This window comes from Heptranchias perlo, chromosome 23, assembly GCF_035084215.1.
Source record: "Heptranchias perlo isolate sHepPer1 chromosome 23, sHepPer1.hap1, whole genome shotgun sequence".
Lineage (NCBI taxonomy): Eukaryota > Metazoa > Chordata > Chondrichthyes > Hexanchiformes > Hexanchidae > Heptranchias > Heptranchias perlo.
The window spans coordinates 23,513,969-23,540,788 of NC_090347.1; the positions used below are offsets into that span (position 1 = coordinate 23,513,969).

Below are 26,820 nucleotides of genomic sequence, written 5' to 3' on the forward strand. Positions count from 1 at the left end.
AGGTGTTTGAGGTGATGTGGAAGACGGAGTGATGCAGAGTGCGTTAGTGTACTCACTTTTCCGGACCTGGTGAGGTCATTGAATCTCTTGCGGCACTGAATCCAAGTGCGGGTGGTGTTTCCCCTGCTTGTGACCTCCGCGGCCACCTCCTCCCATGCCCTCTTGGTGGCGCTGGCAGGGCACCTCCTTCCATCCGTGGGGAACAGCGTCTCCCTCCTCATGCGGACCCCGTCCAGCAGCACCTGGAGGGCGTGGTCCGTGAAACGGGGAGCAGCCTTACCCCTGTGCTCCTCCATCCTTGATGGAGTGTAGTTTGTGGCTGGAGGGGCTTTGGTGGACTGCCCCTTTAAATAGAGCGCAACCATCGCTCAGACGTCAATGCGCATGCGCAGGCCGCCGGCATGCAGCTGAGAAGCGCGGAACCCGTAACTGCCGGCTAATCACATCAATCATCCCGCGATCGCGTGCGCAACGCACTCAATTTGGCCGGCGCGTTTTCCTCGAGCCCGCCCGACCACCCGCTGCCAACCCGCACCCCTGGTAAAATCGGGCCCTTGGTGTTTACAATTTAGAGGATGGAAATACATTTGGTTTGCTGAAATTTTTTTTCTTTGTGTGTAGTTTTATTTTGTTTTCATTTAATCTTTTACATATATGTAGTTATATTCCCATTTTTTAAAAAAAACTTCAGTTATAATCATAAAGTTGATTTAAATTAAGTGGCAAAATTGATGGATAATCACCTTTTAATGTGTGATTCTACGAGTCATGCCAATGTATTTTTCCAGAAATACAGCTGCAGTTGGGTCGATAGGGGAACAGTGTCAATGAGGACAAAGTGACTATTAAAAGACTGTTGTAGAAAACAATTGTGAATTATCTCATTCAGTATTACTGGGAGCAAATACTGCAGGCAGGGAACTGCGTGAACTCTGGGAACCAATGAGGTGTCGTCTGGGATTGTTTTGTGATTTAATAAAGTGATTTTAAAGCAGCGATGAATTGGTAGCAATTCGCATGTACAACTTGATACCATTGGTTTGTAACATTGGAGGGGGAAAAGCTGGCACTGAATAAATGGTAAGCTTACCAGAAGTGGGCTTCACTGTACAGAGAAATGACCAAGTGGAGGAAGTGTAAAGACTGTTGAACCTACTGATATTATATTGTGCCGATCGACACTGTGGACTGCAGGGGTTCATACATAGAGAACAGGTTTTATTAGCCCGAAGAGCAGTGCTGTTACTAGCATTAACAATTGACAATTGACAAACTAGTACATTTTCTGAGTATATATCTTTCTGAAAATGTGTATCCGGTTACTGAAGATGTGCTTTTGAGATCACTCTGGCAGAACCTGGCTGCAGTCATCAAACTTGACAACAGTTCAAATGAACAAGAACATTATAGTTGATTGTTAAACCAGTTATTAATCTCTTCCACATTGCAGAAGTGAGGTGGGAGAGGCAGGTTATGGTAATTCCAACCATTATATTACTATGGATAACTGTTTTTCCCAAGCAGAACTATTTCCCTTTTCATTTTTTCTCCTCACCAAATTAGCCACCCATCAATGTCAACCGAGCCCTGTCGAGAAAGGATGGTCCAGCTGCAGACGTCTTCATGAGTACTGTTGATGTCATTCTGTAGTGTGACCTGCCAGAGAATACACTTGAGTGATGTGGAAAAGAACCTACATATGTGTATATATGCATGTATAGATGTATGGATGAGTGTACACATAATATATTGCATCATTGAACTAGCACCTCAGTCAATTAAATTCACTGTATTAGACTTTTGCCAAATTTCATCAGATGCCAGGATCTTTTCACAAATCCCAGAGTTCAGTTAAGTCTCAATGAATTTAACCACAGTTCACAAATAACCAGCTTTGAGGTCTTTATTGTCATTTGACTATCTTACAAATAGTTTTTGTATGTGAAGACCTCTGTTGCATCACCCTTTCTTCAGTTTGTAACCTTAGTTTTGTTTACAGTCAATCTTATATCATTGTTATAGATAAGAGATTATTCAAGAATAGATTGAAATCCAACATGACTTCTTTTAAGATCAATTATATCTTGCCTTACTTTATAAATTGCACACATTCTTGCTATAAGTAATGTGCAGAACTTTGGACTCTTTCATATGTGCGCACAGATGTCACATTCCACCAATGTATAACAATCTTTAAATGTTGTATGCTTCTCAGATGCAGCCTGAAACTGACCAGCACATTGTCATTTGCAAAGTTTCCTGACCAAACAGCAATTAAACTCTGAATAAACTGATGTCCTGTTTACTTAACAATTAGACCGATGGTTTTAAAAAAACGCAAGTGCACCTTACCTATAGAATAATGCATTTTGCAGTATGTAGCACAGCATCTCTGTCCTTATAAAATAGAGGATTATGCAACTTACCATGGGTAATGTCTTGGGAAATCCAGTGATTTTAAAAAATGTATACTAGTCGATCTCCCGTGGCTTTGCACATGCTAAGTTCAAGGTTGTAGCCTCCCTCTTATCTGTCTGTTATCTTTATGTTGTTGTTTCTCTCTCTGTCTCTCTTCTGTTTTTGTTTCCCTCTCTCTTCTCTTTTGCTTCTCTCTCCCTAACTCTTAATGCTTCATTCTTCATCTTTCTCTTTTCTTGCTTCCTTCCCGGTAGGAGGTTGTGAGTGGCATGGTGTGCTGGGGAAAGGCTGAAGGCTGCATTTGGGGTTTGGAATGCAGGGAAAATATGGCCCACAGTAGTTCCCTTCCCATCTCACCTTCTTCTCCCGCCCCCCAGGTCCCATCGCATCCTCTACCTCCTCACCTTCCCACCATCCCCTCCCCTTCGTACTATCCCCTCACTCCCATCACTAACCTTACCGATGCTCTGGTGACACTCACCTCACTCTTAACCCTTTATTCAACACCCATGTACTCCCTCCAAGGCCAGGTAGTGTGAGCAGTGAGGGGGTCAGGAGAGCTATGATCCCCCACCCCATCACTTTGAGATCGGCCACATTTGTATGTCTGGACTTGATTGCAAATTAATTACTCGGTTAAAATTGAATTTCCGATTGCAATTGTGTTACAATTTTGAGCCTGACACAAACAGCAACGCGGCATTGGAGGACGTTGTTGTGTCTATGCTATGCCAAGATGGCCAATTCTGGACTTCGACCCCCCCTCCCCCATTCCTTCAACCCTAGCTCCATCCCTGGTGAGAAGCCAGAGGCCTCCTCACCCTCAACCTGTTTCCCTCCTCCCTCCTTCCTATCAGTTTTTCTCCAAGGCTTTATTTTCTTTCAAGGGTTTTAAAGGTGGAGAGGGAGGTGGAGAGGCAGAGGGGGTTAGGGCTGGAATTTCAGAGCATGGGGCCTAGGTGGGTGAAAGTGCAGCTGCCAATGGTGGGGCAAAGGGAGAGGGGATGTATAAAAGGCCAGAGTCAGAGGAACGGAGAGTTTGAGGGGGGTTGTAGGGCTGGAGGAGGTTACAAAGTTAGAGGGGGCGAGGCCATAAAGAGACTAAAACACAGGGATGAGAATTTTAAACTTGAGTCATTGCATGACCAGGCACCAATGGATGTCAGTGAGCACAGGGGTGATAGAAGACCAGGACTTGGTGTGGGATAGAATACAAGTAGCAGAGTTTTGGGTGAGCTGGTTTACGGAGGGTGGAGAATGAGGACAGACAGGAGAACATTGGGATAGTTGAGTCTGGAGGTGACAATGAATGGATGAGGGTTTCAGCAGCAGATTGGTGGAGAAAGGCAATGTCACAGAGGTGAAAATAGGCAGTCTTTGTGATGGAGAGCCATGGCATTGGAAATTCAGCTCAAAATCAGATAGGATGCTGACCTTGTGAATAGTCTGGACAAGCCTGAGACAGTGACCAGGGATGGGGCTGTAACCGGTGGAAAGGATATGGAGTTTGTGGTTGAGGCTGAAGACGATGGCTTTCGTCTTCCTAATATTTAACTGGAGGAAATTGTGGCTCATCCACAACTGGTGTCAAACAAGCAATCTGACAACACCGAGGCAATGGAGAGGTTGAGAGAGGTGTAATGAAGAGGTAGAGCTAGATGTCGTCAACATACTTGTGGAAGCTGGCCCCTTGTCTGTGAATGATGTTGCCAAAGGATAGCGTGTAGATGAGGAAGGGGCCAAGGAAAGATCCTTGGGGCACTCCAGAGGTAACGAGGACAAGAAGAGAAGCCATTGCTTGGGGATACTCTGGCTATGAACAGTTAGGTAAGAGTTGAGCCAAGAGGGCAGTCCCAGTAAGCTGAACAACGGAGGAGAGGCATTGGAGGAGGATGATGTGGTCGACCATGTCAAAAGCTGCAGAGAGCTCAAGGGAGAATAATGCACCATGGTCAAGGTCGCAGAGAATAACATTTGTGACTTTGATTAGGGCTGTTTTAATGCTGTGGCAGAGGTTAGAAACCTGAGTGGAAAGATGCAAACAGGGAGTTTTTAGAAAGATGGGCATGGATTTGGGAAGCAACAACACTTAGAGAGGAAAGAAGATTGGAGATGCGGCAGTAATTTGCAAGGACAATGGTGGTTTTTTTGAGGGGTGGTGATGACTGCAGTTTTGAAAAGGAGGGGGACTATACCTGAGATGAAGGAACAATTTACCTTGTCAGCTAGCATGAGGGCTAAGAAGGGAGGGTGGGTGGTTAGCAGCTTAGCGGGATTGGCTCAAGGGAGCAGGAGGTGGATCCTATGGACAAAATGAGACAGCTTCATGAAAAGAATTGCACCAACTGGGAGCGAGTCGGAGATAAATTCAGAGACAACAAAAATGTCTGGGAGGCAAACAGAGAGAAAAGGAGGAAGACAGAGTGTTGAAGATGATCAAAGACAGAAGAAGAAAGAAGGAATTAGAGATTGAGTCAAGTAGAGAGATGGAAACAGAAATAGAGAAACCATTCTGCTCTAATTTTTGTCCATGAGCAATATACAATACCGCTGTCATTATAATACAGCAGTTTTTGATTTACGATGTGCAATACCTTGAGAGATCTGTTTGTACAAAATTCTAGAAAAGGGAAGGCTGAGGGGTGATTTGATAGATGTCTTTTAGATTACGAAAGGGTTTGGTAGAGTGGATGTAGAGAATATGTTTCCACTTGAGGGGGAGACCAAAACTAGGGGCCATAAATATAAGATAGTCACCAATAAATCCAGGAAGGAATTCAGGAGAAACTTCTTTACCCACGGAGTGGTTAGAATGTGGAACTCGCTACCACAAGTAGTAGTTGAGGCGAATAGCATAGATGCATGTAAGGGGAAGCTAGATAAACACATGAGGGAGAAAGGAATAGAAGGTTATGCTGATAGGATTAGATGAAGAAGGGTAGACCAGCTGGGCCGAATGGCCTGTTTCTGTATTGTACATTCTAAGTATTTCTTGTAACTTTCAGGTTAATGTTATTGGATATTTTTGTAAGTTACTGTTTACCCTTCACTTTAATAGATTTGACACAACTTTAAAAAATGAAAATGAAAATGCAGTACATAACTAAGTTAATTCAGGATTTATTATGGCAAATGTATTTACTTTTGCATTAAAGTGCAACTTTTTAATCCTTTGTAAATTAAAAAAGACTTGTTTCAACATCCAGATGATATCTCAAAAATCTTTATCCAGTTTCTGTATTCTGTACTGTAAAATCTATGTTAAAATATTACTTATGAGCTCTGAGCTGAGCATAATGATTGGCAAATCAGTGTAACTTTACACTAGTATTGTTAATGTTGGATACTATGTAGCACTTTGCATCGGAGTTCCAACAAGCAGCACTTAGAGTAGAAAGATGTTGGTTCAAGCCTGTTATTCCTACAATGCAAGTTCCAATCTCAGCCATGCTGCTGTTCAGAGATCAAGCACTTCCCCATAGGAAGAGGCAGGAGACATTTGAGTCATCAAAACCACTGCCATACATATCATAACAGCTGGTTAAAGAGCAGCATTCCCAAAAGCCTTGGACCAAGTCTCAAATTTATGAAAGGAAAATAAGTTGTAAAAAAATAGTTCACTTTACATAGTGTAGTTAAGAATAGCACTTGCACTTTTGGTCCTATTATACTGCTCTCTGGTGATATAATTTGGCTTTAATATTTGAATTTGTTCAGTCAGCTGCATGGTATGACTCTTAGTTGGATGGTTATTTTTGTGGATAGAAGTTTTTGTAATAGAAATGGGCAAATGATTGATTCACAAGAATTGGAAGCAGCATAGGCTGGGCAGAAAAGTGGTGGAAGTGGTTTACAATATGGAAAGGTGGAATTGACAGACTAAACAGGGATGTAAAATGTGGAGGAGATATTGTGTCCATCCTCAACTCATCCTGGCATAAAATCAAACAACATTTTTAAACTGCAATCTATTTGACAAGCACAGATCAGCGTAAATATAATGCATTGATGTATATTAGAAGTTGTAATTTGCTGGGTTTTTTTGCCTCCAACGTGACTGAAACACACTTATAATCATGTAATTATACATTCAGTGTGATAAATGTTGATGTGCCATTAACTTGTATTAAATATTTACTTTGCAGCTAACATGGGTTTAGATATTTGTGTGACTAAACATGAATACAATTACACTTCATAACAAAATTGAGTTTTCTTGCAGGGTTGCACATTCAGGTTCATCAATCTGTGGATTATTAACCAGAGATCAACCTGTTAATGTTAATCTCTCACTTTAAGAAAGACAACACCAAAAATTTCAAAGAACTCTATAAAATGTTAAAATGACCCATCGAGAAAAAAAATTTCAAGACAAAGTCTAAGAAAAGAGCCTGAAGTGCCTCCTTTTGAATAATTGTGCTGTCATGGTGCAGAGTTAAGTGAAGACCAAAGGCTTCCTCACAGGGCATGAGAAAACAAAAAAAATGTCACCGAAGCCCCTTCACGCACAACTTCTGGTCAGTTATGGTGAAGCATGGGCAGAGCCCAAGGAACGTGGTTGGCTATGTAGCCTTGCTGTGTCATGAGGATACCTCAGAAGAACAGAAGAGAAGAGAAGGAAAATGCCTCTTAGAAAATAAATAATTAAAATGCCTGAAACTTTCTGATAATATTTTCAAACTAATTCAGCATGGTTTGCTCTAAGAGCTTTGAGACATTTGTTGTGCCCTAAAAATGCATAGTCGGTACTGCCTATAACCACTCTTGTTCTGCTTAAGTGGAGGAGGGAGTCCAAGGAATACAATATGGGAGGAGTGTCAATTTTGGGTTATGCAAAGCTTAACTGAGCTTTTAAAATGATAAATAGAGATTATTAAGGAAATCGCACTTTAACGAGGTGCAAAAGGCTTATTGAATTCCCTGAAGTAGCCGGTGCGCTTAATACGTTGTCAGTGGATTGACTTCAATGGTGATGGAAAATAGTTATGGAAAATTGCGCGGTTCATGAAATTCTGTCTAACTCTGACTTATATTCAATTGGCTTGAAATAAGAGGATATCTTAATTTTTAGTTTCTTACTCTCAGTGAATAAATACAGGTTATAATTTTTATTTAAACCACATAATTTGTTTTCTGTTGGTAACAAGACTACTATTATATTAAAGTTGTGTGTTGCAAAATAGGGCCCGCTTCAGTTTTTGATATTTTTCTAATAAGCTGTTTGTTGTCTGTTGTTTTTGCATAGAATAAAAGATGGAGTGGGAGGGTGTTAGAAGCCATGAATGCTTTGAACTGTATTGGTGAACTAACCCTATAAAATCGTTAGAACCTGACAATGGTGGCACAATTTTTTATTTTATGTAACATAGACCTAAATGACTGTTTCTGGTGATGTAAGGGGGCATGTTGTGTGTTTAGCATACCATTATATATCATTGGGCAGATATACTTGTTTCACTGGTCAGTAAGACATCTCATATCAATGTGGGTAAGAAGAGATTTTTCAGAATAATGTTAAAAACACTGCAGATATCAATGTGGTATGTTGGGAGGAGAAGATTTTACATGGAGTTTTTACACTATACAAATTATAAAGCAACAGTATAGTGAAATTCTTAATGAAGTAAGAGGTTCCTGAGAAGGATTTAGGCTATGGTTCAATCATTGACTGTAAACTTAACTTATCAACTTTATGATGTTGCGAGAAAGTCCTTGAATAACAGCCCTACATCTTTGTTAAGTCTTAATTATTTCTAATTTTTACAGCGGGGAATCTAAGAATAAATGAATGAGTAAAAATAGTAGATGGTTTGTATGGCCAGTAAAAAAAAATTACAAAAACCACTCCAAAGACTTTGAGGGATGTTGTGTGGAAATGAACATTGCCTGGGAAGAGTTGGAAGGAGCTGGACTGAATAGAAATAGTTTGGAGGAACTAGAGAAGAGCTCAAATTTAGTAAGTTAACATTTTACAGTTGTGGTGATTAACTGGAGGACAGTCATGGCTTCATGCCTGGTACTGGAGTTTTCTCAAGCAGATTGCAGAATTCTATCCACAGAATAAAGAATAATAGATGGTTGGTATGCATAATGTGGAGAATAAATGCTGACTTGGCTTTAACCTGCTTGTGAAGTTCAATGGCATCATAAACTGAGAGAGCAAAACATTACTCCCAACCAGCAGTATTTCAGGTGGTATTTCCCACCCCTTTCCTGATCTTGGGTCTGCTTGCACAAAGCACCTTCGCTGACTATGAGGGTTGACAGGTGACCTGTTCCTAGATCTCTACCAATTCATCCTGAAATCACTGCGAGTGACAGCGCAAGGGCAGCATGAGTAATGAGCATTGTACTAGTGATTTGGCTACATATGAGAAGGCAGTTTGGAGAATAATGACATTGGAGGATAAAAATATAGGAAAAAATAGCGCATGTTCTAGCATCCAAGCCTAGAAAATATTTTTTTCATAAAATAGTGATTCCATATCAGCCGTGGCTCAGTTGGTAGCACTCTCGCCTCTGAGTCAGAAGGGTTCATGCCCCACTCCAGAAACTTGAGCACAAAATTTAGCCTGACACTTCAGTGCAGTACTGGGGGAGTGCTGCAATGTCTGAGGTTTCGTCTCTCGGATGAGACGTTAAACCGAGGCTCCATCTGCCCTCTCAGATGGACCTAAATGATCCCATGGCACTATTCGTAGAAGAGCTGCAGAGTTTTCCCCGGTGTCCTGGCCAATATTTATCCCTCAACCAACATCACTAAAAACAGATGATCTGGTCATTATCTCATTGCTGTTTGTAGGACCTTGCTGTGTGCAAAGTGGCTGCCGTGCTTCCTACATTACAACAGTGACTACACTTCAAAAGTACTTCATTGGCTGTAAAGCACTCTGGGACGTCCTGTAGTCATGAAAGACGCTATATAAATGCGAGTTTTTTTTGATATGCTGTGCACATAATTATGCTAAAAATAGTGTTACAATCCAGTCCACCCTTGCTTTATGACTCACCGATAGAGTGCCTCATCTGTTGCTGGTTTTGATCCACCAACAGTAGCTCTTTGTTTGCTGGACATACGGCATGGGTGAGCTGTAATTCATTTGTACTCCCTCACTGAACCCTTACCCTGTTGATAAACTATAAAGCTTGTACTTTCAATGCCAGTGCTATTTGTTTTCTACAGATTTTGTCCCCTTTGGCTGTGTTACTTATCAGCAGACTGGTTGCGGGTCACAAAATAACCAAACCAGGGTGTAAAAGACAGTTCCTTCAGTCACCTTTATGTTTTTGGTAGCCATTCTCACACATTCAATCTCTGTTTGTGTGCAGCCAACCCATTGCTTCTACCATTGTCTTCCATCTTTTCAGTATACAAGTTTATTTAGACAGACCAGGTGTGCCTTTATTTTCATCTGCTCTATTTTGTCTTTTTCAGAGGAATGACAAGTTTGTGTAACATCTCGGTTTTTGCCTGCATGCTTGAATGTCAGCCTTTCAAAAACTTAAAACAGTCACCCCTCTGCCAACACCTTTTTTGTAATTTCTTCTCGCGTGCTGCAGTGTAAAGTTTCTTTTACAGACATGTATGTGCAGTCACTTCATAGAAGTGCATATTGGTTCACATTTGTAAAATAGAAATTGAGCAATCTGAAACATTTTGTGGAGAGCTTGTGAACTGTAATTTGGGTTCTTCATTTTCATTCTCCATTTTTGTTTAAATTCCCCAGAAGTTTTCAGTATTTTGAAAAACTCCTGCTGGAAGTTGAGGGGTTGGGGAGGGAAAGGAACATTATATTTTCCAGGAGAGAATTGGGGAGAAAATTCTGCAAAACTTTTGCACATTTATTCATTTAGTCTATTTTTATTGGCTACGCAGCATTTTAATTATTTTCTATTTGTTTTCTTTGCTGTATAAATATTTGTATATTTTCGATAGTGTAGTGAGGGGCGAGAGAGGACTATACAGACCATACCAGACACTATCTCCGTATCTAACTGAGAGACACACAGAATCAAATCCAACCGAATCTTTTTCCCCATTGATATTTTATGAAGTTGTACTTTCAATGCCAATGCTGTTTCCTACACTTTTCCCCTTTTGGCATTCATATTCATCTGCGGGCTGACTGCGGGTCACAAAGTAACCAAACCAAGGCATGAAAGAACAGTTGACCCCTTCACTTTGTGCCTCTGGTAGCCATTCTCACATTGTGACTCCGTTTAGGGACAGCATACCGCATTTCTGACTCCCTCACGTGAAGGAGACACGTTCTTCAAAGTAAGTATCACGATGGCAGCCCACCAACAGCTGGTTGCAGTAACTGCAGCTTTCTTTGTAATACCTTTTTCTTTCCTCAGGTTTTTTTATACGCTTAGTCATGTTTAATTGTACATTTATGTTGATGTATATCATTTCTTCTTGAATTTTAGAATTTTGTTCTTTTTAGTGACACTCTAAAGAATTGCTGAGATTACCGTCACAAAATTTTATAAAGATAATTTGCTGATGAAACTTATTTCCTGCATGCAAAATATTATAACTTGAGCATCCATATTTATAAATGTCTCAAAAACATAAAATATGTTTACACAATTCCAGAGTAATAGTAAATATAAAGAATGGTTTAATGATATAGTAGATATTTAACAGAAATAGGCAAAAATGTAATTAATTCTTGCCGGTTTATAGTGCAAGTATATCTGCAAATGACATCATTGTGTGGTTTGTTGCTCTCATTCTTACAATGTTCATTTTGCACAACTTGAAAATATCTAATTTGATTTCTTCGTCCAGTTACCCAAATTTATTATGTTTATGACAGACTGTCAAGAACAAAAGTTATAACTTGGAGGTTATCGTGACTAGAGTTTGAACATGCTGAAGGAAACAATTTATAGTATAATGGAAACCATCTTTTTAGTTGCTGTCATTAATGTTCTTGGTATGAAATAATTGGCGTTAAAATTTATTTACAACTTTGTTTGAGTTTCTAAGTCAATTTGTGTAGTCTTTTAGAAACATAGAAACATAGAAAATAGGAGCAGGAGTAGGCCATTCGGCCCTTCCGGCCTGCTCCGCCATTCAATATGATCATGGCTGATCCTCTATCTCAATACCATATTCCTGCTCTCTCCCCATACCCCTTGATGCCTTTTGTGTCTTGGAATCTATCTATCTCCTTCTTAAATATATTCAGTGACTTGGCCTCCACAGCCTTCTGTGGTAGAGAATTCCACAGGTTCACCACCCTCTGAGTGAAGAAATTTCTCCTCATCTCAGTCCTAAATGTCCTACCCCGTATCCTGAGACTTTGACCCCTCGTTCTAGACCCCCCAGCCAGGGGAAGCATCCTCCCTGCATCTAGTCTGTCTAGCCCTGTCAGAATTTTATATGTTTCAATGAGATCCCCTCTCATTCTTCTAAACTCGAGTGAATACAGGCTTAGTTGACCCAATCTCTCCTCATACGACACGTATGACAGGAGAGACTCCTCTCTCCTGCCATCCCTCGAATCAGGTGAACCTTCGCTGCACTCCCTCTATGGCAAGTATATCCTTTCTTAGGTAAGGAGACCAAAACTGCACACAGTACTCCTGGTGTGGTCTCACTAAGGCCCTGTATAACTGCAGTAAGACATCCCTGTACTGCAATGAAGGCCAACATACCATTTGCCTTCCTAACTGCTTGCTGCACCTGCATGTTTGCTTTCAGTGACTGGTGTACAAGGACACCCAGGTCCCTTTGTACATCAACATTTCCCAATCTATCACCATTTAAATAATACTCTGCCTTTCTGTTTTTTCTTCCAAAGTGGATAACTTCACATTTATCCACATTATACTGCATCTGCCATGTATTTGCCCACTCACTCAACTTGTCTAAATCACCTTGAAGCCTCTTTGCATCCTCCTCACAACTCACAATCCCACCTAGTTTTGTGTCATCAGCAAACTTGGAAATATTACATTTGGTTCCCTCATCCAAATCATTGCTATATATTGTGAATAGCTGGGACCCAAGCACTGATCCCTGCGGTACCCCACTAGTCACCGCCTGCCACCCCGAAAAAGACCCATTTATTCCTACTTTTTGTTTCCTGTCTGTTAACCAATTTTCAATCCATGCAAGTATATTACCCCCAATCCCATGTGCTTTAATTTTGCACACTAACCTCTTATGTGGGACTTTATCAAAGGCCTTCTGAAAATCCAAATACACCACATCCACTGGTTCTCCCTTATCTATTCTACTAGTTACATCCTTAAAAAACTCCAGTAGGTTTGTCAAACATGATTTCCCTTTCACAAATCCATGTTGACTTTGTCTAATCCCTTGATATTTTTTAGTCAAAGGCTTGTTATATGCTTTTAAGTAAAATTGGAAATTGGTTTACAAATTACAGCAATAGCACAATGAACTTATCCAATTGTTTTACAAACCTTTTTTTTCACGGCCACTAAGGGATGATAATTAGTATGGGGTGCAGCCACTTTCATATAGTTCAGATTAAGTATTGATGCTTTTTTAATTGCAAAACGAGATATTCTGTTGAATATGTGTAGTCATTGTAAATGAATGATATTTTCTTTTATTGTAGGAATGTTGGTGGTTATTGTATTGCTGCTGATTGCCATTGTTGTGGTTGCTGTCTGGCCAAGAAGCTAATGAAGCAACACTGGCACAAAACCACTCTCTTTGGTGAATATGGACTGGATGCTGAAACTGAAAAATGAGCAACATGTTCTTAATGAGATCATTGGGACAAGATTCAAATAAGTATCCCTAATCAAGCAATAGAATATGTTTTAATGTGTCTAATATGCTATTCTACTGTTATCTAGTACTCATGAAAAACTGGATTAATCGCAATACTAAAGGCTAAAACAAAACTAATTTATTTCATCTCTTACAGTAAGATTTCCATTTCTGATTTAATTTTCTGCCTTAAATTCAGAAATGATGGCTGTAGCTCCTGAGTGGTTGGGTCATCTAAGGGCTGCAATTAATGGCTTCTATTTATCTTAAAGTTTTGGAGCGCTTGCCTCTCAAAGTTCTTTAGTCTGCACGTACATATGTTTTTCTCATTACAAAGATTTATGAACACCCCAAATCTCAGTACTTTACACTTTGTTTCCCTTATATTAAATACAGAGAAATGTTTGGATAAAATAAATTACATTTTAAACATGTTCTAAACAATGAACTAATAGCATGCTTGAAGCTGTTTTACAATGTTTTATTACTTTGTTCTCCCATTCTTTTTGCTGTATTTCTGATTATAATTTTCTTCTTGTTTAAATGAGGAGGACATGACAATTTTAAATGCTCAAACAATCTTGTCAAATATGGCAGTTTCTACTCACTCACACGATTACTCTGCTTTCCCAGGGAAAATGGTTTTCTCAGTGCTTGCGGGGTCAGTGAAGGGGCTCTTGGTAGGGCACAGGGAGTGTGTGCTATCTCACTGCCTGTAAACAGTGTTACTGTTCACACGCCTTCATGAAATTGAAACTTGGAACAAATTGCTTTCAGTGTGAAAATTCCAATCTAACAGAACAGTAATTCCGAACCATTACCCTATAATTTAGTGCTGTCATGTATTTCACTTACATTGTTATGTATTCAATTTTTATAAGCATTTAGTAAAAGTATTCAAAATATGGTATATAAATAAATATTTTCCAACTTCTTTTACACTGTGTATTTTATGTGAATTTGCTAACTTTCTTTTGTCAGAATATGCAAATACAAATATGCAGAACTCCAGTTTTAACTCTTGGATTAAAATTCTCATTTTCTTTGTGTGCATTGATAAATACAGAAGTTTATCACTGTGTAGCTAAAGATACTGGGACCACCCATTTATTTCTCTGTAGTTTTTGCGATCCTTAGGTTCTGGCATAGGGTGCATAATTTTTTGATATAAGGATTTTGGCAAAATTAGACATTCTACATAACTCCCTCTCTTCAAAGCTAACCCAGACAGCATTCAAAATGCTTGAAGGATAAAGCAAACTAAAAACTTTTTTCCCCCAGTTTTAGAGGTTTGAGCCCTACACCGAGAATTTAAGGTGGTCTCAGAAATGTGGCCCATCTGTTTACCTATTTAACTGCGTTCAAGAAAAAAATAACAGAAGAGCAAGCAACCTCTGTGGACTGTTTCAGACTCTGCTCCCAGCACATACACCTCTGATCTGAGCTTTTTAAAATTAATGGTGGTGGGGGTGGAAAATTTAAGTTTTTCCTTGCAAAATATAATGAGATAGCAACAATGGTTGGACTATCGTAGAGTAAATTTTAAATGAGGACACGGCAGCTTGATTAAATCAGTTTAATTATACTGCTTGGCCTCAGTCACAACAAATCCACATGGTTAATGTTAATCAAACTTACATTTGCTTGTTGGCTTTTCTATTGTTATACTACAGGTATGCATTTATTTAATTACAGGAGTTGCATAAAATCAACAATAAGTTAGTTCAGTCATAAAAAGGAAACAGAATAATTGTATTTTCCTTTCTCCTGCTGTGCCACCCATACCACCATCACTGAATTGGGGTCACTGTTTGACTGTTCTTCATGTTAGAACATTTTGAGGAATTTTACTAGATGGTTATATGGGTGGCTTTTTAAACATGTAAGAGCTCTTGTCTATTGGTATCAGGTGGGAAGCATGCATCTGTTAAATCATTTGAGATCTATTAGAAGTTTAACTGAAAATATTGCGTACACACTTAAACTATTTTCCTGTCCATTATCATATTGGAACTTTCTGAAAATGAAGTTGAATCTTTATCCATTTATTGTTTTAGATACTCTGTAAATGGACTTTCTTTAAATAGAAAAAATCATTTTGTCTGTTTGAGTAGGACAATTGCTCTCTTTTGTGAGGCTAAATGATACCATCATAAAACAATTCCTGAAAATTAATTCTCATTGTTACTATATCATATATATGAGGCCCCCAGAGAGCAGCCAGTGAACTAGTGACTAATTTTGTTGCCTCATTTTCCTGGCCTAACGCCTAAAACAATATTTAGGGATGTAATAGCACAAACAGCATTATTGCTTTATTAATTGATAGTCTATGGAAAATTAGGTGCTATCCTATAAAACTAAGCAATACATGTAAATGGCATACATTAGCAAGTAAATTGTACTAATTGATTAGATCTGTTGTCGTCAATAATTTAGGTGACATATTATAAAATGCCACATTTACATTTTTTTAATGAGCCTGCTCAATACCTGCTATTAAGTTTTTGAAAATTCATTACCAACCCTACATGGGAATGCGTTCCAACCCAAAATATTTAATTTACTATTTTTCCCCTTTTCAAAATGTTTTTGAGAATATGATGATCTAAATTGAGAAGAAAAGTTAAAATCTTACATATTTTACCAAGATGTAGTCAGTTGAATTGCTAAAACTTTAACTCAGTGGTTTTACCTCAAACAAACCAAAGGAACAAATTGTACCGCGTCAGATTATATACTCAATCTATTCCCTTTTCGTCCCCGTGGTTGCATTTCTAAAGGTAGTTTGATCGCGCATGAAATGGTATCAGATATCTGCATGTTATCGTGTGAAGCTGAACAGACCGCGACGACAACAGTGAAAAGAAGTGACAATTGATTGAGTTATAAAATTTGAAAATATTGGACAGGTAATTTCATTGGAAGTTGGGCACTACCAGAAAACTGAGAGTTTTTAAAAATTGTACCTTTCTAATTTTCTTCCTTCTAAATTGTCTTTTCCTGAAGGCAACAACTCATGCTGGGATTCCGTGGTCAATGGTGGCTCTCCAGTACCTTGCCCAAATAGCTATTGTTCATGTGTAAGGCTGGATACCCAAGGTTGGGAGGGGGGGAGGGAGCAGCATTGTTGTGGCCACAATTTGTAGCAACATTGAAAATATGTTTTGTTTGAATGCAGGGATGACGTGACTATACAAAGCAAACAAAGAAGTTCTCTATGATGGTATGAAAGCGGAATTGATTAAAGTGGACTGGGAAAATAGATTAAAGGGTAAGACGGTACATGAGCAGTGGTGTTCATTTAAGGAGTTATTTTACAACTTTCAAAAAATATATATTCCACTGAGGAAAAAAGGGTGTAAAAGAAATGACAGCCATCCGTGGCTAAGTAAAGAAATTAAGGATAGTATCCGACTAAAAACAAGGACATATAAGGTAGCCAAACTTAGTGGGATGATAGAAGATTGGGAAGTCTCCAAAAGACAGCAAAAAGTAACTAAAGGATTGATTAAGAAAGGGAAGATAGATTATGAAAATAAATTAGCAAAAAATATAAAAACAGATAGCAAGAGTTTCTATAGTTATATAAAAAGAAAAAGGGTGGCTAAGGCAAACATAGGCCCCTTAGAGGATGAGACCGGGAAATTAATGGTGGGAAACATGGAGATGGCAAAAATGCTGAACAAATATTTTGTTTCAGTCTTTACGGTAGAGGACACTAAGAATATCCCAACACTGGACAAACAGGGGGCTCTGGGGGGGGGGGAGGAGCTAAATACGATTAAAATCACTAAGGAATTGGTACTCAGTAAATTAATGGGACTCAAGGCGGATAAATCCCCGGGACCTGATGGCTTACATCCTAGGGTCTTGAGGGAAATGGCAGTAGGGATTGTGGATGCTTTGGTAATAATTTTCCAAAATTCTCTGGACTTGGCAAAGGTCCTGGCAGATTGGAAAACTGCTAATGTAACACCCTTATTTAAAAAGGGTAGTAGGCAGAAGGCTGGAAATTATAGACCAGTTAGCCTAACATCTGTGGTGGGTAAAATTTTGAAGTCTATTATTAAGGAGACAGTAGCGGAACATTTGGATAAACATAATTTAATAGGATAAAGTCAGCATGGCTTTATGAAGGGGAAGTCATGTCTGACAAATTTGCTTGAGTTCTTTGAGGACATAACATACAGGGTGGATAAAGTGGAACCAGTGGACGTAGTGTATTTAGACTTCCAGAAGGCATTCGACAAGGTGCCACATAAAAGATTATTGCTCAAGATAAAGAATCACTGGATTGGGGGTAATGTTCTGGCATGGGTGGAGGATTGGTTATCTAACAGGAAGCAGAGAGTTGGGATAAATGGTTCATTCTTGGACTGGCAACCAGTAGCCAGTGGTGTTCCGCAGGGGTCGGTGCTGGGTCCCCAACTCTTTACAATCTATATTAACGATTTGGAGGAGGGGACCGAGTGTAACATATCAAAGTTTGCAGATGATACAAAGATGGGAGGGAAAGTAGAGAGTGAGGAGGACATAAAAAACCTACAAGGGATATAGACAGGCTGGGTGAGTGGGCGGAGATTTGGCAGATGCAATACAATATTGGAAAATGTGAGGTTATGCACTTTGGCAGGAAAAATCAGAGAGCAAGTTATTATATTAATGGCAAGAAACTGGAAAGTACTGCAGTACAAAGGGATCTGGGGGTCCTAGTGCAAGAAAATCAAAAAGTTAGTTTGCAGGTGCAGCAGGTGATCAAGAAGGCCAACGGAATGTTGGCTTTTATTGCTAGGGGGATAGAATATAAAAACAGGGAGGTATTGCTGCAGTTATATAAGGTATTGGTGAGACCGCACCTGGAATACTGCATACAGTTTTGGTGTCCATACTTAAGAAAAGACATACTTGCTCTTGAGGCAGTACAAAGAAGGTTCACTCGGTTAATCCCGGGGATGAGGGGGTGGACATATGAGGAGAGGTTGAGTGGATTGGGACTCTACTCATTGGAGTTCATAAGAATGAGAGGCGATCTTATTGAAACATATAAGATTGTGAAGGGGCTTGATCGGGTGGATGCGGTAAGGATGTTCCCAAGGATGGGTGAAACTAGAACTAGGGGGCATAATCTTAGAATAAGGGGCTGCTCTTTCAAAACTGAGATGAGGAGAAACTTCTTCACTCAGAGGGTAGTAGGTCTGTGGAATTTGCTGCCCCAGGAAGCTGTGGAAGCTACATCATTAAATAAATTTAAAACAGAAATAGACAGTTTCCTAGAAGTAAAGGGAATTAGGGGTTACGGGGAGCGGGCAGGAAATTGGACATGAATTTAAATTTGAGGTTAGGATCAGATCAGCCATGATCTTATTGAATGGCGGAGCAGGCTCGAGGGGCCGATTGGCCTACTCCTGCTCCTATTTCTTATGTTCTTATGTTCCCCTGACGTGTTGTTGGGCTGTTTGATCATGTGGATGAGTACAGCCCAATCTGGCCCACACACACACATGCCTTTCCAGCAGGGATCACTGGATATCAACAACACCATCACCACCACCAAGAACTTGCATTTGTATAGAGCCTTTAATGTAGAAAACATCCCACGGCATTTCACAAAGCGGACACTAAGCCAAAGGAGGAGATATTAGGAGGGGTGATCAAAATCTTGGTCGAAGAGGTGGGCATTAAGGAGGGTATTAAAGGAGGAGAGGGAGATGGAGGGGTTTAGGAAGGGAATTCCATACCTTGAGACTTAGGCAACTGAAAATATCAAAATACCTCAAAAATAGTAAAATGTTAACTGTACAATTACATATGTGTTATATATTCTGTAAAGTAATAGATACTACAGGGTTTGTTGAAGACTTTAATGGAATTTTAGAGTTCAAGTGATATAAGCCATTCAAGTTTCACTTTAGGGTCTCTTGACTTTTCCCAATTTTCTTTCCTATTTAACCCTTACCTTTCCTTAAAGGCACTGACCTTTGCTGGGGTATTGTGCCAGCAACCCCCGGTACCTCAATTGGCTATTCTTAACTTGTGAACTCAGACATCGTGTCAGTGGGCTATGTGGTTGTGGAGGAGCCTGGGAACGGTGAGGACCACAGGTACTCCAACTGAAAACAGCTAACTCAGCTCAGACCAGGAATTGAAACCAGAGGCTTTCTGGTTTGCGTGGCCTGTTAATACACCAGGTGGTTGCAACTTTATTAGAGTACAGCCTTTTAACTCACTCCCAGTCATTCATTAATCTACATGCGTTCCCTGTCCTGTCGTTTACAAATGCCAATACTATATATTTTGGATATAAATGCACTCAACATAGGTTAAACCTCCTACAAATGTCTGCCATATACATCTTTGTATCTCTGAGCAAAATGGATAGTGTCCATTCTAAGCAAAAAAAAATTGCTTCCAGGTAATATTTATTTCTAACAGTATTAAAAGGTAATTAAGTTTTATATCACAATTTGACCCACGTAATATTTCTGTAAATTTACTGCTCAATGTTTCATCTGAATTTCATGAAAGGAAAAACATCCAATAATTCTGATTAATACTGTCTGTATTATGAAGAATAATACTTGCACAGGGACTGTGTTACAAGACAACACATCTCTGGGTTCAGACAGTATTCATGAATTACTCAAGCTGCACTTTTGTGTTTGATGTCATTTGAACCTTTTCACGTATCACTGCCTTTTAACGCACTCTGGAGTATCAGTTGTCTTATGAACATAGCACAGAGAGAATTTTAATCTTTCAAAAGACCTAGATTGTGCAGCCTGGTTCTGTTACTCACAGGATTCCATTTCTTTTGCTTTTTCAATGCTGTTTGCGTCTTTTGTATTTGCAAAATTCACATCAAGAATAATCCACAGCAAGTACTATGTGGTATTGTTTACAAGACTTTATTCAACTGAATTCTGGATTTAATTCTATCAAGTGTGGGTGTTCAGCAGTTATAGTACATGTTCACATCTGGTTCAATTACAGCCATCTAACAACCAAAAAATCCACAAATTTTTATGTGTAATTAAATATATTCATATATAATAATGATAATATATTAGTATGCATTGTAGGAAAACATTGCAAACTATGCAATGACCATAACTAAACAACATTTACAGTTCAACTTATTAACAGGTAAAAGCAGAGCCCGACAGGTCTGTGTAACAGGGGAAAGAGTCATAATAAAGTCTAAGTTAGCTGGAGTATGGCTGAACTGATATAAAAGTCTTTATCCAGAACTACATTACATCAATATAAACACACTTCCAATTATGTCAGTCTTATAGTCGTCACACCGCTAACTGTGTAACCGAGGTACCTTGAGGATGTTTACCCTGTTACAAAACTCATTCATTTCTTTAGTACCTCTTATTTTTAGACTAAGAAATCAACTTTATGCAGTGTCTTAAAATGGTAATATGTACTGGTTTAATGTTAGTTTCTTCTACTTTATATTTTTTAGTCTGCTGTTGTGATTGATTAGAGAATGAGTCGCGCACACTTGTAAACAGGGTCACTGCAAAGGCAAGGGTCATTTGTACGACCTGAGTTGGTTGCTTGATGGAGATACTGATCAGCAAGGTTGAGATGTCACCTTGCCCCAGTGGAACTGAAATTGGTCACTGGAACAAGCAGTAAATCATTGCCTGTAATCATCTACACAGTTACAAAGAGATGTAGGTGTGAAGTTTACTGTGTAGGTGATGGATCTGAACCAACAGGCCTGTCGGGAGTAGGAAGAGGAATCAGGTACATCCTCTAGGTGTAATTTTATCAAAAAAAAGTTATATTTCCAGTCGAGAGTACTTTCAAATCTATCCAAGGCTTTTAATGAAGTACTAACTATACAAATAGAAACTTTAATGAATTTGACTATATGTTAAGGTTTTGAAGAGGGATAAAAGAACCAAGTCTCAGTGAATTTACTTTTTTTTGTACTTGTGCAGTGATTCTGTGAACCTGTAATAGAATTCATTTGAAAAGAAAATATAGCTTTATTTCAGTAATTTTATACTGAAAGGGTTTTTTTCTACTTAAAAATTTTTTTTTGAGCATTAATTTGATTTGAGGCTGCTTTTGCTGCCAGTCGTTTTGCGGGTCGTGAGTGGATCCAATTTTTCACGATTCATCCGTAAAATAGGTGCACAACAAGCTTGGAGAATTTATCAGAGGGGCATAATGCTTTAATCTTGGGAGCAAAATGTTGTATCCTGTACAGTAAGCAGAACAGTAACCAGCCTAGAATTGAGAAAACACCAGCAAACTTAACAAATGTGAGATGAATGTCGGTATGAAGTGTAAGGAAACGAAATGAAGCTATGGCACATTAAGGTTTTTTTTACACTGTCTCAGAAAATATTGTAGTGAGGAATATAATGTCCACGATGATTGCCAAAGGCTGCAGTTCTTGGCAGATCTGCTTAGAATGTAGCACTGAATATTGTGCCGAATGTAAACTGGGCTGGGGAAGAAGGTAGAAACTGAAACAGTTTAGGTTAACTAAACAGCTAAAAAGTTAACAGCTTAAGGCGGGATCAAACCAGTCTTGGCATGACTCCCAGCAATTGTCCACTATCATCAGTTTGTGATGGTGTGCCCCATTTAACAAAAATCATACTGCTTTATGCAGAGAAGAGCAAGTGAAAGGATTTTGGTTGTGAAACAAATGTCCTTCATTTCAGAACATTTGGAGCTGTTATGTAAAGAGTAGTCCATCTTTTTTTTGTATTCTTGTTTATTTTTGAATTTGAAATCAGCATTAGGTGCAAACTTGGCAATTCCAAAATCCCAAACTGCTAGATAAGTTCCTTCACAAGTTCCTAATTTTATCCTAACATCGGTTCCTGCTCACAATCAAGCAGCACAGTCTCTCTTTATGCCTTCTTGCACTTGCCTTTCTTCTCCCTTTGTTGGAACTTTCGCAGCCTCCTCGCCCACGTGTCCCTCCATTGTATCACCAAACTGGTTTTGTTTGCTACAACCCCATTCTGGTCAGGAGAGTCCTCGTCGTTCCCTAAGAGCAGGTACTTCTTCCCCGTTTTTATTTTTGGGCATTTGCAGGCTACGTCCTTTGAGCGGACCCACAGGAATTGGTCTCCACGCCGTATCCGTTTTACCCCTTGTTTGTACACCGAGATGATATTCACTGTAAATTTCCACCATTCACCAGCCTTCTCTGCCTTCAAGATGTGGGCTTGAACAGCTGCAATAACAAAGAAAGGAACAGAAGAATATTTAAGCTGTCCTCCACATTAAAAATTGCACCAAGTAAAATCTTCACACTTCAAATGCAGCTACAACCCTGAGCTCTAACCTTAGTTGTTTGGATGACCACTAGTTATTATTGTCATAGCAACAGTTTCCATAGTATCTGGGGCAGAAAAGATGCAGTGAAACTCAGGGCTATGAAATAAACTTGACAAGGGAAACTGATTAATGTTTGACAGAGGATATAATCAAAACCTTAGAAACCAATTTTCTTTCCTAGCCCAAGTAAAAGAAGTTTATTTCTACACGGTATTGAATCATTCTTTATCAGCACAGTACAATGCTGAAACACAGGAGAACATAAGGAATGGAGAGAAAACTGACCATACTTCAGAAATTTTGCAATGCTTCTGTTCCAGAGGTTAAGAACTGTTAAACTGGAAGCTAATTACAAAGACTGGAACAAGTGATTGTTTATACCTAAGGAAATTTACTGTGTGCTGTTAGTTGTCAAACAGTAGTTCATAATGTGCTTACATTCCTTTAGTTGCACATGTGAGAACCATAAAGCAGATTTCAATGGCAGTTTGTCACTGTCCATGCTCTGTGTCTGCCCTGGTCATTTGCCTTTGTATCACACATTCTTACTCTCTCTGCTGGTCATTCAGTATTCTAAACCCGCTTTTCTTCCCTCTAAACAATACCAGTTAAAAGTATTCTGCTCACATTGAGTTATGGCAAGTAAATCTTAACATTAAATTAAAACTTTATAAATTGCCATGCAGTGTTCATTGCTGCTCTGCAATATTTTTAACTATACTTTATGATTAAATGAAGAACTTTGCATGAATGATTCTGTGCTAGTTCTAAGTCACATTCAGTACAACTGCTGTAAGTCTTTTCTGGTTTAGCACCAACTTAGTGAGTACTTTTACCTTGTACCTAGAGTACTCATGACATTTAAATGCTTTGAACACTTTTATATAACATTCTGCTCATTTAGAGATTTTCTGAAGTAACATTTGGAAAAAAATAATGATTAATTTCTGCAGACTTTAATTTTTTCTGACTCTTTTTGTTGAGTTTTCATCTTTTTTAGTTCAAATAGTCAACAGCAACATCTTCATCGGAGAGCCGCTTGGGGGAGTTTCGGAACCCAATACTAAAAAGCAGTTGATTTAACATCAGTGGAGATGGTAATTAATCCAGCGGCTTCAGAATTCTATCTAAAACAGCAGCTGCTTCATACTGTTTAGTGCAGCATTTCATTCAAAATAGTTTCTGAAATGATGTTTAAATACAAATTTGAAATAAAATTAATATGGTTGTCACTTGTTTTTGCTTTTTAAAAAATGGGCCTATTTCATTATATGCTGTGTTTACTGGTTAACTATGTCGAATGCAGCTGGTAGAATCTCATATTTTTCAATAGATACATTATCAAATTGTATAGCTCTTTGTTTTAATACAAGTAGAATGAGATGGCCTTAAGTATGTCCAAAACATACTTATATACAAGCGTACAAGGATTACAATATATTTATTCAAAAATGTTAAGAAAAAGTCAAAGAAATTTGCAAGGTCTTCTGTACAAATCTGCCCTGATGTAGGACATTAGAGATGTGTGGCAGTAAAATTAAGCACTTTTTAGTTGTCCAGCCAAAAATCAGTGCACCTTCCCTAGTGAGGGCAAGGGAATTTGACTGTGATTTAACTTTACAATGTTTTTTGGGACTCCCATCAAAGACAAATCACGATATGAGCAGTCTACCCCAGCACTGATTTCAGAAGTTATTGTTGGGAAATCCCAATCACTCCTAGGAGGAATGGACTGCACTCAGAGGGTTAATGCTGAGAGCTTATGATCATTCCAACTGCCTTTGTTAATCCATGCCTGAATGTTTCTCTGGTGCTGTAAAAATCTACCACACACCAGTGTACATGCCATCCTTCTGAAAGAGTACTGTGAGCCCTTCCACTGCTTTTAATTATGATGTGTGGCATCATGAAAACAGAACTGGTTCTGACTGATTCAATTGTGCCTCAGTGTTTGACTCATTGTTGTGGAAAGCAGCGAGGAAGCAGTTCCTCAAACAATTGACCTTTTTCTACTGAGAAGAAAGGGAAATCTGCCTAATGCAGGAGGCGACCAAGGAGCAGAGGAAACTGGGAAAATCCATTTGGCAGAACTGAGTGGAAGGTAACATGTCTTGAAACGACAGAAGCAATACTGCATTTTGTAAATCTGTTTGGAAAGTTTATCAATCTGGAGGTATCCAATGTCAGGGTACAGGAGTGACTAACAGCCATATTCTGTTATGAAAAGAAGACAGTGCTTCTTATGGAAAGGAAGGTTTCTGTATAGCCCATATGACAGCTGTGTTCTGAAAACAAGGCTAGGTTATTTGACCTAAGTTGTTCTTTGGCACATTGGAGGAAAAGGACCCTATAAACCATAAATTCATGGAACCACCCATGGGTTGAGTCACAGTCTGTATGCTTAGGGGCTGATAATTCACCCCTTCACCACACCCTCAGTCTGTTACTGGGAATAAGAATTAGCCACCAGATGATCACAGGGTCATGACTTTCATAGCTGTGGTGAGCATCCACTGTGCATTTGACATAAATACAGCTCAAATCTCACTCTGTATCTGTAGCGTAAATCAACAAAGAATAAATTTTCAGCAAAAATACTCTCGTGATTCCCAGTGGAAAATATAACAAGCATTAACTTTTAAGTTATTAGTAGAGAGGAATTTCATATAAGCGTGTTAGGGGTTCATACAATAACATTGCTAATAGTAATTTGCAACTTCATGTGAGAAAAGCTAGAATGGATAATGTTTAAGATGCCATATTACTATTCTAATCTGCAGCTAGGACATTTTTGCAGTTTACAGAGATGTACAGCAGGAGTGCTGTGGACAGTAAGAAGAATAAACAATGAAAGACATAGCAATGGGTTAACTACATTGAAGGAAATGATCAATCTGACCAGTGTGCACTGCTAAAAACTTTTAACCTCAATGTTCAAATTAAATTCAAATTCAGGCATGAGAAAATCTACATTAAGTAAAATTCTTCTAGATATTTCCTAATCTGTGAATGATTTTCCATAGGTTCTAGCTTTTTTTCACATGAAGCTTCAAATTACTATTAGCAATGTTACTGTACAAACACTTAACGCGCTCATATATAGAATTTCATAGAATTTACCGCACAGAAACAGGCCATTCAGTGTTTGTGCTCCACACGAGCCTCCTCCCACCTTACTTCATCTCACCCTATCAACATATCCTTCTATTCTTTTCTCCCTCATGTACTTATCTAGCTTCCCCTTAAATGCATCTATGTTTCTCCTTAAATGTATCTGTCAAAATCTATATCAAATTCCTCGCTACTATTTTAGTAAGTGTTAACCTGTTCAATGATAGTAATTTCTTGGTTACAGTTTCATTTTATATGTCCTGTTTTGAGATGTAGCTTATCTATAAATTTTGCTGAGTATCTTGATTCTAAACAAAATAACTTTTTGAAGAAAGTAGTGTTATACATTTAAAAACAGAAGTTAAAGTACAAACTTTCATAGCTCCCTCGATGTCTCCATTGGTAAAGACAGCCAGTAACTAAGCCATACAGATTCAGAAGGTCTGTAATAAAAACAGAAAATGCTGGAAAAGTTCAACAAGTCGGGCAGCATCCGAGGAGAAAGAAACAGAGTAAACGTTTCAGGTCAAAGACCTTTCGTCAGTTGACAAAAGGGTCTTCGACCTGAAACGTTAACTGTTTCTTTCTCCTCAGATGCTGCCTGACTTGCTGAACTTTTCCAGCATTTTCTGTTTTTATTTTAGATTTCCAGCATCCGCAGTATTTTGCTTTTGATCCAAAAGGTCTGTGCTGAGTTAGCTGTTCTCTGCAGTAGAGGAGCATCAATTGGCCTCAGCACCCTGTGCGAGGGTGGTGGGCCTATGATTGTGCTGTGGATGTTGCTGTCCTGTGAACTGAACTATAAAAGTGTCAAATATAAAAGCACTTTAAATGTGGTGCAGCTCATTATTGTACTGACAGGCTACATGGAGATGCTTTGAATCCAGCATCTCCCATAAAACAGTTCTGAAAATGCAAAACTGGGCATTTCGACTTGGGATGCAGCTAAAAGCGGAAGGCAGTTCAATCAATGCTGCTCCTAATCAGCTTCTAATGGGTGAAGACAAAATAAAAACAGTGGAGGCTGAGGAACAAGTCACTTGACCACTCTTGAGCAGATAATGTTCGTGGTATAGGGGGACTTGACAGGAGTGCAAAATAAGAGATTATATAAGTAATTAAAAATGTTAAAACAGTGATAATACAGAGGGAAACTGTAGACCTAGCAGCAGATTGCTGAAGTCCTGACCTATAGAGTCACAAATTTGAGTTGCAGC

The 26,820-nt window shown here is 39.0% G+C and overlaps 2 protein-coding genes across 8 annotated transcripts in view; one reads left to right on the forward strand and one right to left on the reverse strand.

Moving 5' to 3' along the window:
- Positions 1-14,113, forward strand: part of stx8 (syntaxin 8) — a 162,676-nt gene extending 148,563 nt beyond the window's left edge. For all 4 annotated transcript variants that reach the window (XM_068004193.1, XM_068004194.1, XM_068004196.1 and 1 more), the window contains one exon: positions 13,017-14,113. In XM_068004193.1, coding sequence (XP_067860294.1) covers positions 13,017-13,084 — 68 coding nt within the window. In that variant the 3' untranslated portion in view covers positions 13,085-14,113. The remainder of the gene's footprint in view (positions 1-13,016) is intronic.
- Positions 14,114-20,066: 5,953 nt separating this feature from the next.
- The window catches only part of ntn1a (netrin 1a), a 157,514-nt gene continuing 150,760 nt past the window's right edge, over positions 20,067-26,820 (reverse strand). For all 4 annotated transcript variants that reach the window (XM_068004198.1, XM_068004199.1, XM_068004201.1 and 1 more), the window contains one exon: positions 20,067-22,388. In XM_068004198.1, the coding sequence (XP_067860299.1) occupies positions 22,060-22,388 (329 nt within the window). In that variant the 3' untranslated portion in view covers positions 20,067-22,059. The remainder of the gene's footprint in view (positions 22,389-26,820) is intronic.